Consider the following 14623-nt stretch of genomic DNA (forward strand, 5'->3'; position numbering starts at 1 on the left):
AATCTGCGTCTCAGGACGCAGAGCTATGGCTTAAAGGACTCCGGTGTGGTGCTGGAAATCCGTCGTATCATATATATATATATATATATATATATCGTATTTTCGCGACCATAAGGCGCCTCGTATTAAAAGTCTCAGTTACAGGCGCTATTTTTGTATTTAACAGATACATAAGGCGCACCGTATTATTGAGCGCAGGCATGGTAAAACATACGGTAGCTTAAAACATACGCATATGCATGCTAGTGTATGTTTTTAAAAAGGCAGCGGGAGCAAAACTGAGTTCGGATGTACTTTATGGAAATATTTAACAATGCACTCACGTTATTTTGGGATCAATCCTCATCCACAAATCCATCAAAGTCCTCATCTTCTGTACCCGAAATGAACAGCTGGGCAAGTTCTCCATCGAACACGGCGGGGTCCCTCTCGTCATTGTCGGAGTCGGTCTCGTTGCCGGGGCGCTGTTCGGAAATGCTCCCAGTCAGTCAAGCGGAGCGCACAACGACATTTACAGATTTTGGAACTCGGGGCACACGTAAGGGGCACCGCATTATAAGGCGCCCCGTGCATTTTGGAGAACATTTCAGACTTTTAAGTGCGCTTTATTGTCGTGAAAATACGATATATATATATATATATATATCTGTGTATATATCATCATCATCATCATCAGCCATTTTTTTGCCACTGCAGGATGAAGGCCTCTTCTTCACGTTTCCAACTCCTGTGGCAGTTTGCCTCTTGTTGCCAGTGTATTCTGGTGTGTAATCGAATCTACCCATCTGCTTTTAGGTCTTCAACATGGCCGCTTTGTGCCCAGTGGACCCATTTGATAGTTTCTGTAGTCCGCCTTTTGTCAGCTCTTCGGGCAACGTGGCCAGCCCAGCTTTTTCTTTTTTGAATGAGGTCGGTAACTAGCGTCTGCTCATTTTCAACATTTGGCGTTCCATGTTCCTTTGGGTTACACGGGGCCTTTGTATACATTTGGCATTCGTAGTCCAAGTTTCACTCCCGTAAGTGAGGACAGGTAAAATACATTGATCGAAAGCTTTTCTTTTCGAGCAAACGGTAGGCTTGTTCTCGAATAGAACCCTTTCCTAAGCCTGCCAGGCAAGCTTTAGGCAGCGTTCAACTTCAGTGCTTGTATTTCCATCCATTGTCAGAAGTTGGCCTAAATAGATGTAGTTGTCGACGGCTTCTAGGACATAGTCGTCAATTCGGACATCTTTTTGTGGACAGTAACGATTGAATATGACCTTCGTTTTGTTTTGGTTCATTTTTAGACGTGAACGAAGGTTTTCTAAAGGGACTTTTGTGGACGATTTACATTTGTGAGGACAGCTATTAATTGACCGAGGCGATCATTTATGCCGCCTATTGTCCTCACGATCGCTTCGTGACTCCAGCACGTGCACTGAAAAATTTGAATTGACTCCATTTGAACATGTACATGGGTTGCACATGATTCAAATGTGTTTAAATTGACATCATTTACCCATCTTCCCCTAAAAAAAAAACCATGATTTTTTTTTGTCAGTGTGTGTGTCCTCTCCTAATGTATTCAAATAAGTTTTTGATATGCTGATGTGCTTCTATTTGAATTCAAAAGATTGATTGCAAATACCACACATCCAACGTTCACATGTATGCACCCTTTCTCACAGGGCTGAGCGTAGCTTACTGTATGAACACACTAGTTCCGAGCATCGACAGCATCGACAGCCGCACACGCGCTGTCCCATTCGCGTGTTGTTAACGCCGGTGACAGCGTGCCAAAGACGATTTTCTTGCGTGCCTCCACGTCATTGAGCAACTTCCCATTCACGTTCAGAAAAATGATTTTCCTTCGTTACCTTTCTCATGTTCCTTTTTTTCTGATCATGCAGAGATGGGCATCTCAGGGGCAGGGTTCATTTAAATATGATTTGCATATTCAAATATGGGCGCGGACAGGGAGGAGTCGGCTACTCCGACATGTGCGCTCATTTCCATGTCGATTGGAACGTACGAAGGAAATGTGCTCGGATTCATGAGTACGCAGAGTTTCATACATCTGAATCTTTTTGTGCGTACGACGTTTTCTGGATTTGAGCGTACGCCATGTTTTAGGAGGAAATCCACGCAAGTCTTTGTACATGAGGCTTTGTAAAGCGCTTTGGGCACTGTGATGGTGTAGATAAAGCACTATAGTATACCATATTATACTATACTATAAGTTGAGAAAGTCGATGTTCCCTTAAAGGTAATGCATGGACATTGCCATTTTTTTCCCAACAGATTTTCACAAGGTTGACATTTTTGTCAATGCAATTTTCTAAAAACAGAAATGAAGAAAATGGTCCCCCAGAACTGGACCGGTGTTGCGAAATCTCATAGATTTTTCCTCAGTCAGGGGTAATGACAGCAAAATATGCACTTTTCGGAGACTTTTATTTTGAAATACAATATCATCCGTGGTCGTATTGACTGGTTGGTCCTGCTGTAAATGGTCAATAGATGGCACCATGACGCTCTAAACTCGTCGCGCAGAGTGCCGAAGAAGAAGGAAAAAAAGCAACCATTTCCGGGCCGGAAATGTTTACAAGTAGCAGCAGAGTTGAGGCTCTTGCAAATCTTCGTGAATCCGATGCTCGGTTTCTCCAGCTGATATTTGCCAAGGTAAGATTTGTCTACGGGACGCATACGTCAATGTTGCGTCAAAAGTCGCCATCGTGGCATAATGAGGCTAACCAGCGAATGGGCGAACTTGTGAACGTACAATTGTTGGTTAGTAACTATCGCAGGTCAGTGTCCAAATGGAACCGGAATTGATGACCTTTATGTTCATACATTTCTCGTACAAGACAACGTCAACGCGGCTGTTGTAAAACAATACGAACGCACGCACGCACGCACGCTTTAACAAGCTGAACACACTCTTCCACAGTTCTGTGACATAAACGCCAGATACGTTGACATTAACGGTGCCCAAAAATTCTTCGACATATAGACTTGTCAAATGAAATAAAGTAGTGCGAACTGAATGAGCTTTTGTAATCTCTCGAATCACGTTGCATTTTGTATTAGCAGGGGCATCCGAGAGCCATCGTCTACCCGAGCCACTGAAAGACGAGTAAGAAACCATGAAGAGGAAAGGGAGATGCTCAAGGTCATCTGAGACATCACCATCACAAAAGAGCGCGAGGCTCTGTGAAGGGAGGAGGAAAACTCAGAGGAACATCCGCGTGGCCGCAGCAACATCTGAGCTGTATCGTGGAGATGCCGCAACAGACGCTACCTCCGCTTTGGCTGACAAGCAGTCGAAATCCTCCAGTGAGGGGCTCATTGGTTTTTTCTCTTATTCATTCAATGTCATTTCCCAACTTACAAACCACAAAATGGAATGTTTTGGGGAGATTTTACTGATTTGACCAACACAAAGCAGCAACAAATTGTCAAGGGGAACGGAAAGAATCGTTTTCAAAATTTCAAGCCAAGAAAGATCTGACAAATGTGACTGCAGGAGTGGAGCGGGGATCGACGCTGTCCGAAATGCCGATTCCACCGGTGCCAGATGTTAAGATCAACTCTCAAATTAAAATATCGCTACTTTTGATACTTAAGTCATTTGAGGTACTGTATTTGTAATACAGTATCAGAAAGCGTCGGTATCGATTAGCAGATGCGCAAGAAATCAAAGTGAATACGTTGGTTGTATATTGACAGGTAGCACCAAAATCTATTAGTGGCAGCCCAAATTGATTTGTGGTGTTCCACCACAGACAAATAAAATATATCTGAGGAAACACTGCTATTCTTCGATCCAAATAACAGGTGTCAAACTCGAGATACACCCCGCCACCTTTTTTTTTATGTGGCCCATGAAAGCAAATTGTGCGTCGAATTCCATGATTCTTGCTAAAATATGTACCATACTGTTGAACGACTGAAAAAGCATTTTTATTTTTTTTTTTATGAGCCCCAAAGTAACTTGAACAGTAGCTGCAAAAACTATTATCCCTGACTTGTGATTTCAAAAGGAGTTATCCATTAATGTGTTGCGTATATGTAATAGTACAATAAGCCAATTGCTACAAGAAACGTCTGACCTCTGCACTGGTCAAAAAGGGGTTCTCCACCAAGAGCCAAGTGATGTTTTGATGTGGGATCAAATACTTAATTACCTCAATGAATTGCAAAATAATTTGAATCTTTTGTTTTATGTGATATTCTCGATTTTCTTTTTGGTATTCTGTCCCTGTTGAAATACACCTACCATTAAAATGGTCAGTGGGTAAACTTAGAAAGTCATTGTAATTATTTCCTCCGATGTAGGACAATGTCATCATCCGATTTTTCACTCTCATTTGCTGATCGGTGTTCTATTTCATCCCAATAGAATTATCCACTGCCATCTGCAGGCTGTGCCATGGCAAGTTTTCTCCACGGAGTCTGCTACATGCCTTCAACAAATGGCCTCACGATTTTCCCGATCTTATTAATGAGGAAGCGTATGCTGCTGCCAAGTCACCCTCTTTATTCCACGTCGACTTCCAGCGACTGGTTGGAGTACAGTTGGACCCTGACTCTCGATTATCAGAATTTGTTTGCAAGAAATGTCACAGCAAGTTCTATAAGTGCCACAATATTCTGGTTCGGTTTCTGCAGATGGTTAATCTCCTGCCTGTTGGGAAAGACAATTCGAAAATCAGGTGAGACCTCAAAAGGATTTCAAATCTTTCATTTTCTGTCAGTACTTTGATGAGTGCATTTTTGTTGTAAAGGTACAATGATGATTTATTCATTTTTTTTCCAGGCACAAGCCAATGTTTTCAGACTCTTTAATAAACGATGGGTCTACAAGTAAGAACAAACATCACCTGTATGTCCTTATTGTTAGAAGCTCAAAGTTGCTTTGACAGGTTATTCCAATCGGAGATATTTTTGTTGTTATATTCTCTTTTTCTTCCAGCTTCGCCATCCTTTTCTTTAGACACCGCCTCCCTTCACAATCTGGTGTCATGGGCTCACCATCACGGAGAGGCCTGCAAATCTTGCCCTGACCTGAATCCGGTGCTTGAGGGCCAGTGCTGGGGCTCAGTCAAAGCAGTGTGGTGTTGTGTTGATGGGCACAGCTACACTATGAACACACAGGGCACCACCTCTGTCAGGTTTGGATATTTGCTCAACCCAGGAGAGAGTGGAAATGGGGCCAGAGAGATTTCACTGGAGGTGGCCTGTGAGGAAAGAAGCACAGTGGGGACGCCGGGCTGTCAGGCTCAGCAGAGTCCACCAGCAGTCACTCCGCTGGTTCAAAGCCCAACGCTGACGGACTGGACCTGCGACACTAAAGGTGCATTTCTCATCCAAATCACCATTCCAAGTTTCTCTTTTACAAAATTTAACATTTCCACTTTTTAAGCAATTTATTTTGATTAATTAATTAATTATTATTATTATTATTAATTAATTAATTAATAATCAAGTAGTACTGGAGAATGCCGGAGCTTTTGTGAGTTTGCCTTTATACGCCACCACCACCACCACAATGTCTTTAAAGTAAAACAAGATGCGATTGAAGTGTAGACTTTTAGCTTAAATTAAAACAGTTTCACAAATATAAAGGTACTACATTTACAAATTATAGATATATTTTTTTTTAGCAATAAAGCCCCATTTTCAGGGTCTCAAGAGTATTTGGATAATTGCCATAGTTGTAAACATAAGCAAACTGCTTAAGATTTAGTTTGCAATCGAGTGCTTTAAGTCTGGAGCCCATTCACAACATCACAGTGTTTGTTGGTCTATCTAGCTTTATACTGGGTGGGGCAGAAAGGGCAGAAGTAGCTGCAAAAACCTTTTTCATTGACATCTTGTTTGTATTGAAAGAGCATTTGACACGATCAAGTGTGGGAAAACAACATCCATCGTGTGGTGTCTGTTTTCATTGATGCAAGTTGGCTCCCACTTTCTCCAACCTCGCTGAGTTGATTTGGAGTGACTTCCACGCAAATGGCTTCCTTCAACTCGTCCAGTGTACGGGGACTACGCGCATACACACGTGCCTGAGGTGTCGGCACGAAAAAGAATCACATATTATGAGGGGCCCAAGGAGTCTCAGCAAACCTGGAAATGAGGTGGTCACCGTAAAGAGGACGAAGAACAGCCATGGATGCTGCGGCCGTGTGGTCCGTCACCGCATCCTGCTGAAACCACACACGATGGATATGCATATGTCTTTGTCGCAGTTCAGGCATGAAGAAGTTATCATCTTAATGATTTTCCTCCGCAGGGTGTCCGGGCTGTCCCTTAGAGATAGCTTGAGAAGCTCGGTCATCCGGGAAGATCTCAGAGTAGAGCCGCTGCTCCTCCACATCGAGAGGAGCCAGATGGCTGGGGCATCCGATTCGGACGCCTCCCCGGTGAGGTGTTCCGGGCACGTCCCACCGTGAGGAGACCCCGGGGACGACCCAGGACACGCTGGAGAGACTACATCCTTCGGCTGGCCTGGGAACTCCTCGGGATCCCCCCGGAAGAGCTGGATGAAGTGGTTGGGGAGAGGGAAGTCTGGCCTTCCCTGCTAAAGCTACTGACCTCGGATAAGCGGTAGAAAATGGATGGATGGACATCTATTAGTCTGGAAAGGGTTACAAAAGCCATTTCTAAAGCTTTAGGATTCCAGTGAAGCATATCCTCACATGGAGAAAACATGGAACATAGGTGAACCTTCCCAGGAGTGGCCGGCCTTCAAAGATCACCCCAAGAGAACAACAATGACTCATCCAGGAGGCCACAATGGAACTTGGGACAACTTCTGAAGAACTGCAGGCCTACCTTGCTTCAGTTAAGGTCAGTGTTCATGACACAACAATAAGGAAGAGACTGGGAAAAAAGGGCTTACTTGGCAGACTTCCAAGGCAAAAAACCACTGCTGACCAAAAAAAAACATAAAGGCTCATTTACTTTTGCAAAAAAAAAAAACATCTGAATGATTCCCAAGAATATTATATGGACTGACGAGATGAAAGTTGAGCTTTTTGGAAGGTGTGTCTCTCATTACATATGATGTAAATGTAGCACAGCATTTCAGAAAAAGACATCGTACCAACAGTCTAAACATGGTGTTGGTAGAGTGACGGCCCTGGGCTGCCTCCTCCTTCAGGACCTGGACAACTTGCTGTGTTTGATGGAACCATGAATTCTGCTCTTTAACAGAAAATCCTGAAGGAGAGTGTTCAGCCATCAGTTTGTGACCTTAAGCTGACGCACACGTGGGTTCTGCAGCAGATAACGATCCAAAATCTGAATGGCTTCAAAAAACAAAATGAAGGTTTTCAAATGGCCTTGTCAAAGTCCGGACTTGAATCCATTTTGCTGAATTCAAACAATTCTGCAAGGAAGAATTGGCCAAAATATCTCCACAGAGATGTGAAAGACTTGCCAGTTAAATGAAATAACATTAAAGTGGGGAAACTATGCAAAAATCTAAGAATTTGAGGAGGGGGCCAATACTTTTTTCATGGCACTGTATGTAAACTTCTGAATTTGAAGAAAGTAATGGGAAAAAAAAATCCGACTCGCATCATTCTGGCATTCAGCAAATACAAATCATTTTGGAAATCCTAATTGACCTGAAAGAGGAAAAGTTTATTCTGAATTCATGTCAGACTGAGAAAAAAAGTGGATGTCTCTCTTAATATAGTGTATGTAAAGTTCTGGTTTCCACACAGATTAACCTTGACGACAATGATCAAAAGTCTGAACCTCCACTTTTTCTTCAGTAACTCTGAATCTTCACTGAATCACTTTGCATTCCCTGAGTTTAGTGTGACTTTGTCCCTAGAGTTTGCAGACCCACAAGTGGCAATTTCTCCTGTTCAGGAGCAGCAAGAGGACAAGCAGACTAATACCGATCTATCTGACAGGTGCGTTACAGTTTACTTGTATCACTGTTTATATTTAGAACATTAACAGAATGGCACCACCAATCTACTCGTATACGTACTCGGCATAAATCAGTGTACCTTTTAGAAAAAATCCAACCTTGACTTTCCCTTTAAAATCTCTATTCTCTATGGCATACTGTGCTAGAAAGTACTCCCACAAATGTGTCACCGGGGCCCCCCCTCTGAAGCCAGGCCTGGAGGTGGGGCTCGAAGGCGAGCGCCTGGTGGCCGGGCCTCCACCCATGGGACCCGGCCGGGCACAGCCCGAAAGGATGACGTGGGTCTCCCTTCCCATGGGCTCACCACCTGTGGGAGGGGTCAGGTGCAGTGCGAGCTGGGCGGTGGTCAAAGTCAGGAACCTTGGCGATCCAATCCCTGGCTACAGAAGCTGGCTCTAGGGACGTGGAATGTCACCTCTCTGGCAGGGAAGGAGCCCGAGCTGGTGTGTGAGGTCGGCTTGGGCTCTGGTACCAGTCCTCTCGAGAGGGGTTGGACTCTCTTCCACTCTGGAGTTGCCCACGGTGAGAGGCGCCGAGCAGGTGTGTGACTGTTGTTTGTGCCTATGCACCAAACAGCAGTTCAGAGTACCTGCCCTTTTTGAGTCCTTGGCGAGGGTGCTGAAGAGCGCTCCCGCTGGGGACTCCATCGTTCTGCTGGGGGAATTCAATGCTCATGTGGGCAATGACAGTGAGACCACGAAGGGCGTGATGGGGAGGAACGGCCTCCCCGATCAGAACCCGAGCGGTGTTCTGTTATTGGACTTATGTGGTCATCACGGATTGTCCATAACGAACACCATGTTCAAGCATAAGAGTGTCCACACGTGCACTTGGCACCAGGACACCCTAGGTCGCAGTTCGATGATCGACTTTGTGGTCGTGTCATCGGACTTGCGGCCGAATGTCTTGGACACTCGGGTGAAGAGAGGGGCGGAGCTGTCAACTGATCACCACCCGGAGCTGTGGCCGTAAGGTGGTCGGTGCCTGTCGTGGCGGCAATCCCTGAACTGAGGGATGCCGTCAAGCTGAAGAAGGAGTCCTATTGGGCCTTTTTGGCCTGTGGTACTCCTGAGGCAGCTGATGGGAACCGGCTGGCCAAGCGGAATGCAGCTTTGGTGGTCGCTGAAGCAAAATCTCTGGTATGGGAGGTGTTCGGTGAGGCCATGGAGAAAGACTTCCGGACGGCTTCGAGGAAATTCTGGTCCACCATCCGGCGTCTCAGGAGGGGTGTCTCTTACCTGTCCTTGTGTGTCCGATGTGATCTCAGGCGATGAGTTTGACACAAGTAGAAAATGCTTTTCAACCGATGAGATGTTTGAGCCCATACTAGGACAAAAATTTAGGATTATTCAGCAAAGACTGTTCCCGCACATTACTGTAGGTACAATCTTAGGAACTAAATCCACTTCTTCTTCACAGAGCAACTGGACCCAACGAACAACAACAAATTACAAATACCTCAGGAGATCCTAAAGTTAAAAGGAAACCTGGACCTAAACCTGGCTGGAAGAACAAGTTCAAACCTAAAGGGTAAAAACATCTCCTGTCTTACAACTGCTTAAGTACATGATCTATATGTATATATATATATATATGTATGTATGTATATATATATATATGTATGTGTATGTATGTATATATATATATATGTATGTATATGTATGTATATATATATATGTATGTATGTATATGTATGTATATATATATATGTATGTATGTATTTGTGGCCGTCCACCACAAATAAATGTACATGTTTGAAACGCTGATCTTTGTTGAGCCAATAAACATTGCATCGTCAAAGAGAGCAAGACATTTTCAACACTTAAGATTTGTCAATAATTTGTATAAAGACCCACGTGGGGACTGACCAATAGTATAGTTTTGTGAAAAATTATGAAATTGACCAAATTTGAACAAAAGGGGGTTTCAGCTCGACGCCAACCACTGTGGACCACTGGTGTGATGGCAAACAGGTTTGTTACAATGCTATTGATTCAAACTGAAACAATCTTTTTGTGTTCTGTATGCAGGGAGGAGCTGCCCAACATCTACAAGTGTCTGTATCAAGGCTGCACTGCTGTCTATAGAGCTCCTGATGGTTTAAAGGTCAGACCCGTAGCTCGTTCCAGCTGTCTTTCACTGAACTGTCATTCTATACCCATGCTCAAAACGATAAAGTGAGTACATCTTCTTCTTCTTTTCCTTTCGGCTTGTCCCGTTAGGGGTCGCCACAGCGCGTCATCCTTTTCCATGAGAGCCTATCTCCTGCATCCTCCTCTCGAACACCAACTGCCATCATGTCTTCCCTCACGACATCCATCAACCTTCTCTTTGGTCTTCCTCTAGCTCTCTTGCCTGGCAGCTCCATCCTCATCATCCTTCTACCAATATACTCACTCTCTCTCCTCTGGACGTGTCCAAACCATTGAAGTCTGCTCTCTCTAACTTTGTCTCCAAAACATCGAACCTTGGCTGTCCCCCTGATGAGCTCATTTCTAATTTGATCCAACCTGGTCACTCCGAGAGCGAACCTCAACATCTTCATTTCCGCCACCTCCAGCTCTGCTTCCTGTTTTCTCTTCAGTGCCACTGTCTCTAATCCATACATCATGGCTGGCCTCACCACTGTTTTATAAACTTTGCCCTTCATCCTAGCAGAGACTCTTCTGTCACATAACACACCTGACACCTTCCTCCACCCGTTCCAACCTGCTTGGACCCGTTTCTTCACTTCCTGACCACACTCCCCATTGCTCTGGACGGTTGACCCCAAGTATTTAAAGTCCTCTACCCTTGCCATCTCTTCTCCCTGTAGCCTCATTCTTCCCCCACCACCCCTCTCATTCATGCACATATATTCTGTTTTACTTCGGCTAATCTTCATTCCTCTTCTTTCCAGTGCATGCCTCCATCTTTCTAACTGTTCCTCCAGCTGCTCCCTGCTTTCACTGCAGATCACAGTGTCATCTGCATCTGAGTACATGATCATCGTTTAACCACAAATCAGTCACTTTCCAATTAGGAAGTAATAATGATTGTGAATCTATTTTACCAGCTGCTACTCAATGGAACAGATGACAAGGAGAGACATTTGGCAAGGCAATCCCTATTCGGGAATGATTTTGAAGATGGTAGTTACAGACCATTTCTCTCTCCTCATCCTTTCTCGCTTCCATGTACACCTTTTGTGTGGGGAACAACAGAAGGAACACTTCCTGAGCCCTAAATAATGGCCCTCCAGTCCAGCATACCTCTTATGTGCAGGTTAACGCACAGTCAGAAAAAAATCTATGACGGTGGCATGAGGGCATAATCCAATGTTTGGACAAATATTCTTTGGGTTCATGAAGTAGGCTTCAATTCGCAACCAGTGGAATGCTCAGTTGTGCTTTCTCTCGCACAGTGTAGCTTTAGATTCGCTCTGTGCATCATGTATTTCACACACAGGCACTATCTTTTTTGCTTTATAGGAAATAGCAAGTAATAGCTAAACATGAAAATGGTGTTTCTGATCTCACTACGCAGTTTGTTATTCGCGAAATATACTATCTGTTAGAGGAGCTGCTGCTCGCCACTCCCCGCTGCCGGGGCTGTGGTGCGGTGCAGGCAGGTCATCCGGCCAAGGTCAGGCAGCTCAGTGGGAAGCTCCCGCTCGGTGCCTCAAGGTAGCGGGCTCATGCATGGTCACATACATTGGCTCTGTACTTATCTTTTTTTTTTGGGAACAAAGAGGCAATAAAGGATTTCTAGATTTCTTTTTGACTAAACAAATAATAACGTAAACATACAGTCGGGTCCATAAATATTGGGACATTGACACAGTGCTCATCTTTTTGGCTCGAAACATTTGAAATGAAAAGAAAAAGACTCCGGTTTAATTTGAGGGTATTTACTGTACATCCCAATCAGGTGAACAGTGTAGGAATTACAACAGTTTGTATATGTACCTCCCACTTTTCAAGAGCTTTTCCATGGCCAGGTGTGTGTTAGTCCCTCATTTTCCTATTCACAAGGAGCAGCACAAACAACAGTCAGGACCCGTCCCCCCACCCGAAGGCGGAGGGAGGCTACCCTCTCGTCCACCGGGGTGAACTCCAACGTACAGGCGCCGAACCGTGGGGCAATAAGTATACCTACACCTGCTCGGCGTCTCTCACCATGGGCAACTCCAGAGTGGAAGAGAGTCCAACCCTCCTCGAGAGGACTGGTACCAGAGCCCAAGCTGTGTGTGGAGGCGAGTCCGACTATATCTAGTTGGAACTTCTCAACCTCACATACCAGCTCGGGCTCCTTCACTGCCAGAGAGGTAACATTCCACGTCCCGAGAGCCAGCTTCTGTAGCCACCGCCCAGCTCACACTGCACCCGACCCCTACGGCCCCTCCCATGAGCCCATGGGAAGGGGGGACCCACGTTACCCTTTCGGGCTGTGCCCCATGGGTGCAGGCCACCAAGCGTTCGCCTTCAAGCCCCACCTCCAGGCCTGGCTCCAGAAGGGGGCCCCATTGACCCGCGTCCGGGCAAGGGAAAACCAAGTCCATCATTTGTCGTCATCATAAGGGGTCTTTGAGAAGTGCTTTGTCTGGTCCCTCACCAAGGACCTGTTTGTCATGGGTGACCCTGCCAGGGGCATAAAGCCCCAGACAACTTAGCTCCTAGGATCATTGGGACACACAAACCCCTCCACCACGATGGGGTGCTGGAGAGGAGGGTCCATCTCAGAATTCAGTGTGGTTTTCGTCCTGGCCGTGGAACAGTGGACTAGCTCTACACCCTCAGCAGGGTCCTTGAGGGTGCATGGGAGTTTGCCCAACCAGTCTACATGTGTTTTGTGGACTTGGAGAAGGCGTTTGACCGTGTCCCTCGGTGAGTCCTGTGGGGGGTGCTTTGAGAGTATGGGGTACCGAACCCGCTGATACGGGCTGTTCGGTCCCCGTACAACCGGAGTCAGAGTTTGGTCCACATATCCGGCAGTAAGTCGGACTCGTTCCCAGTGAGGGTTGGACTCCGCCAAGGGTGCCCTTTGTCACCGATTCTGTTCATAACTTTTATGGACAGAATTTCAAGGCGCAGCCGAGGCGTAGAGGGGGTCTGGTTTGGTGGCCTCAGTATTGCATCTCTGCTTTTTGCAGATTATGTGGTTCTGTTGGCTTCATCAAGCCGTGATCTCCAACTCTCACTGGAGCAGTTCGCAGCTGAGTGTGAAGCGGCTGGGATGAGAATCAGCACCTCCAACTCTGAGATCAGGGTCCTCGGTCAGAAAAGGGTGGCGTGTCTTCTCCAGGTCGCAGATGAGATCCTGCCCCAAGTGGAGGAGTTCAAGTATCTTGGGGTCTTGTTCACAAGTGAGGGAAGAACAGAACAGGAGATCGACAGGCGGATTGGTGCAGCGTCTGCAGTGATGCGGACTTTGTATCGGTCCGTTCTGGTACAGAAGGACCGAAGCTGAAAGGCGAGGCTCTCAATTTACTGGTCGATCTACGTTCCTACCCCCACCTATGGTCACGAGCTGTGGGTCATGACCGAAAGAACAAGATCCCGGATGCAAGCGGCCCAAATGATTTTCTTCCGCAGGTTGTCCGGGCTTTCCCTTAGAGAAATGGGTGAGAAGCTCGGTCATTCGGGAGGATCTCAGAGTAGAGCCGCTGCTCCTCCACATCGAGAGGAGGCCTCCCTGGTGAGGTGTTCCGGGCATGTCCCACTGGGAAGGGACCCCAGGGACGAACCAGGACACGCTGGAGAGACTATGTTTTTCGGCTGGCCTGGGAACACCTCGGGAGAGTTGGATGAAGTGGCTGAGGAGAGGAAAGTCTGGGCGTCCCTGCTAAAGCTACTGCCCCCGCGACCCGACCTCGGATAAACGGTAGAAAATGGATGGATGGATGCATACACTGCAAAGACAAGATATTTAATGTTCAGTGATAAACTTTTTTTTTTTAGCAAATAATCATTAACTTAGAATTTTATGGCTGCAACACGTTCCGGAAAAGCAGGCACCGGACAGGTGGCAAAAAAGACTGAGAAAGTTGAGGAATGCTCATTAAACACCCCACAGGTGAACAGGGTAATTGGGAACAGGTGGGTGCCATGATTGGGTATAAAAGGAGCTTCCCTGAATTGCTCAGTCATTCACAAGCAAAGATGGGGCGAGGTTCACCTCTTTGTGAACAAGTGCGTGAGAAAATAGTCTAACAGTTTAAGGACAATTTTCCTCAACGTACAATTGCAAGGAATTTAGGGATTTCATCATCTACGGTCCATAATATCATCAAAAGCTTCAGAGAATCTGGAGAAATCACTGCATGTAAGCGGCAAGGCCGAAAACCAACATTGAATGCCCGTGACCTTCGATCCCTCGGGCGGCACTGTATCAAAAACCGACTTCAATGTGTAGAGGATCTCACCACAGGAACACTTCAGAAAACCAATGTCAGTAACTACAGTTCGGCGCTACATCCGTAAGTGCTACTTGAAACTCTACTATGCAAAGCAAAACCCATTTATTAACAACACCCAGAAACGCCGCCGGCTTCTCTGGGTCCGAGCTCATCTAAGATAGACTGATGCAAAGTGGAAAAGTGTTCTGTGATCCAACGAGTCCACATTTCAAATTGTTTTTGGAAATTGTGGACGTCGGATCCTCTGGGCCAAAGAAGAAAAGAACCATCCGGACTGTTCAGGAAGCAAAGTTCAAAAG

At 45.8% G+C, this 14623-nt stretch overlaps 1 protein-coding gene across 1 annotated transcript in view; it reads left to right on the top strand.

Moving 5' to 3' along the window:
- Positions 1-2540: 2540 nt before the first annotated feature.
- Positions 2541-14623, top strand: part of znf276 (zinc finger protein 276) — a 28699-nt gene continuing 16616 nt past the window's right edge. The window contains exons 1-8 of the mRNA XM_061772803.1: positions 2541-2661; positions 3070-3315; positions 4382-4694; positions 4799-4845; positions 4955-5335; positions 7826-7907; positions 9347-9457; positions 9958-10033. Of these exons, the coding sequence (XP_061628787.1) occupies positions 3126-3315; positions 4382-4694; positions 4799-4845; positions 4955-5335; positions 7826-7907; positions 9347-9457; positions 9958-10033 (1200 nt within the window). The 5' untranslated portion in view covers positions 2541-2661; positions 3070-3125. The remainder of the gene's footprint in view (positions 2662-3069; positions 3316-4381; positions 4695-4798; positions 4846-4954; positions 5336-7825; positions 7908-9346; positions 9458-9957; positions 10034-14623) is intronic.

The sequence above is a fragment of the Phyllopteryx taeniolatus genome, chromosome 5 (assembly GCF_024500385.1).
Source record: "Phyllopteryx taeniolatus isolate TA_2022b chromosome 5, UOR_Ptae_1.2, whole genome shotgun sequence".
Lineage (NCBI taxonomy): Eukaryota > Metazoa > Chordata > Actinopteri > Syngnathiformes > Syngnathidae > Phyllopteryx > Phyllopteryx taeniolatus.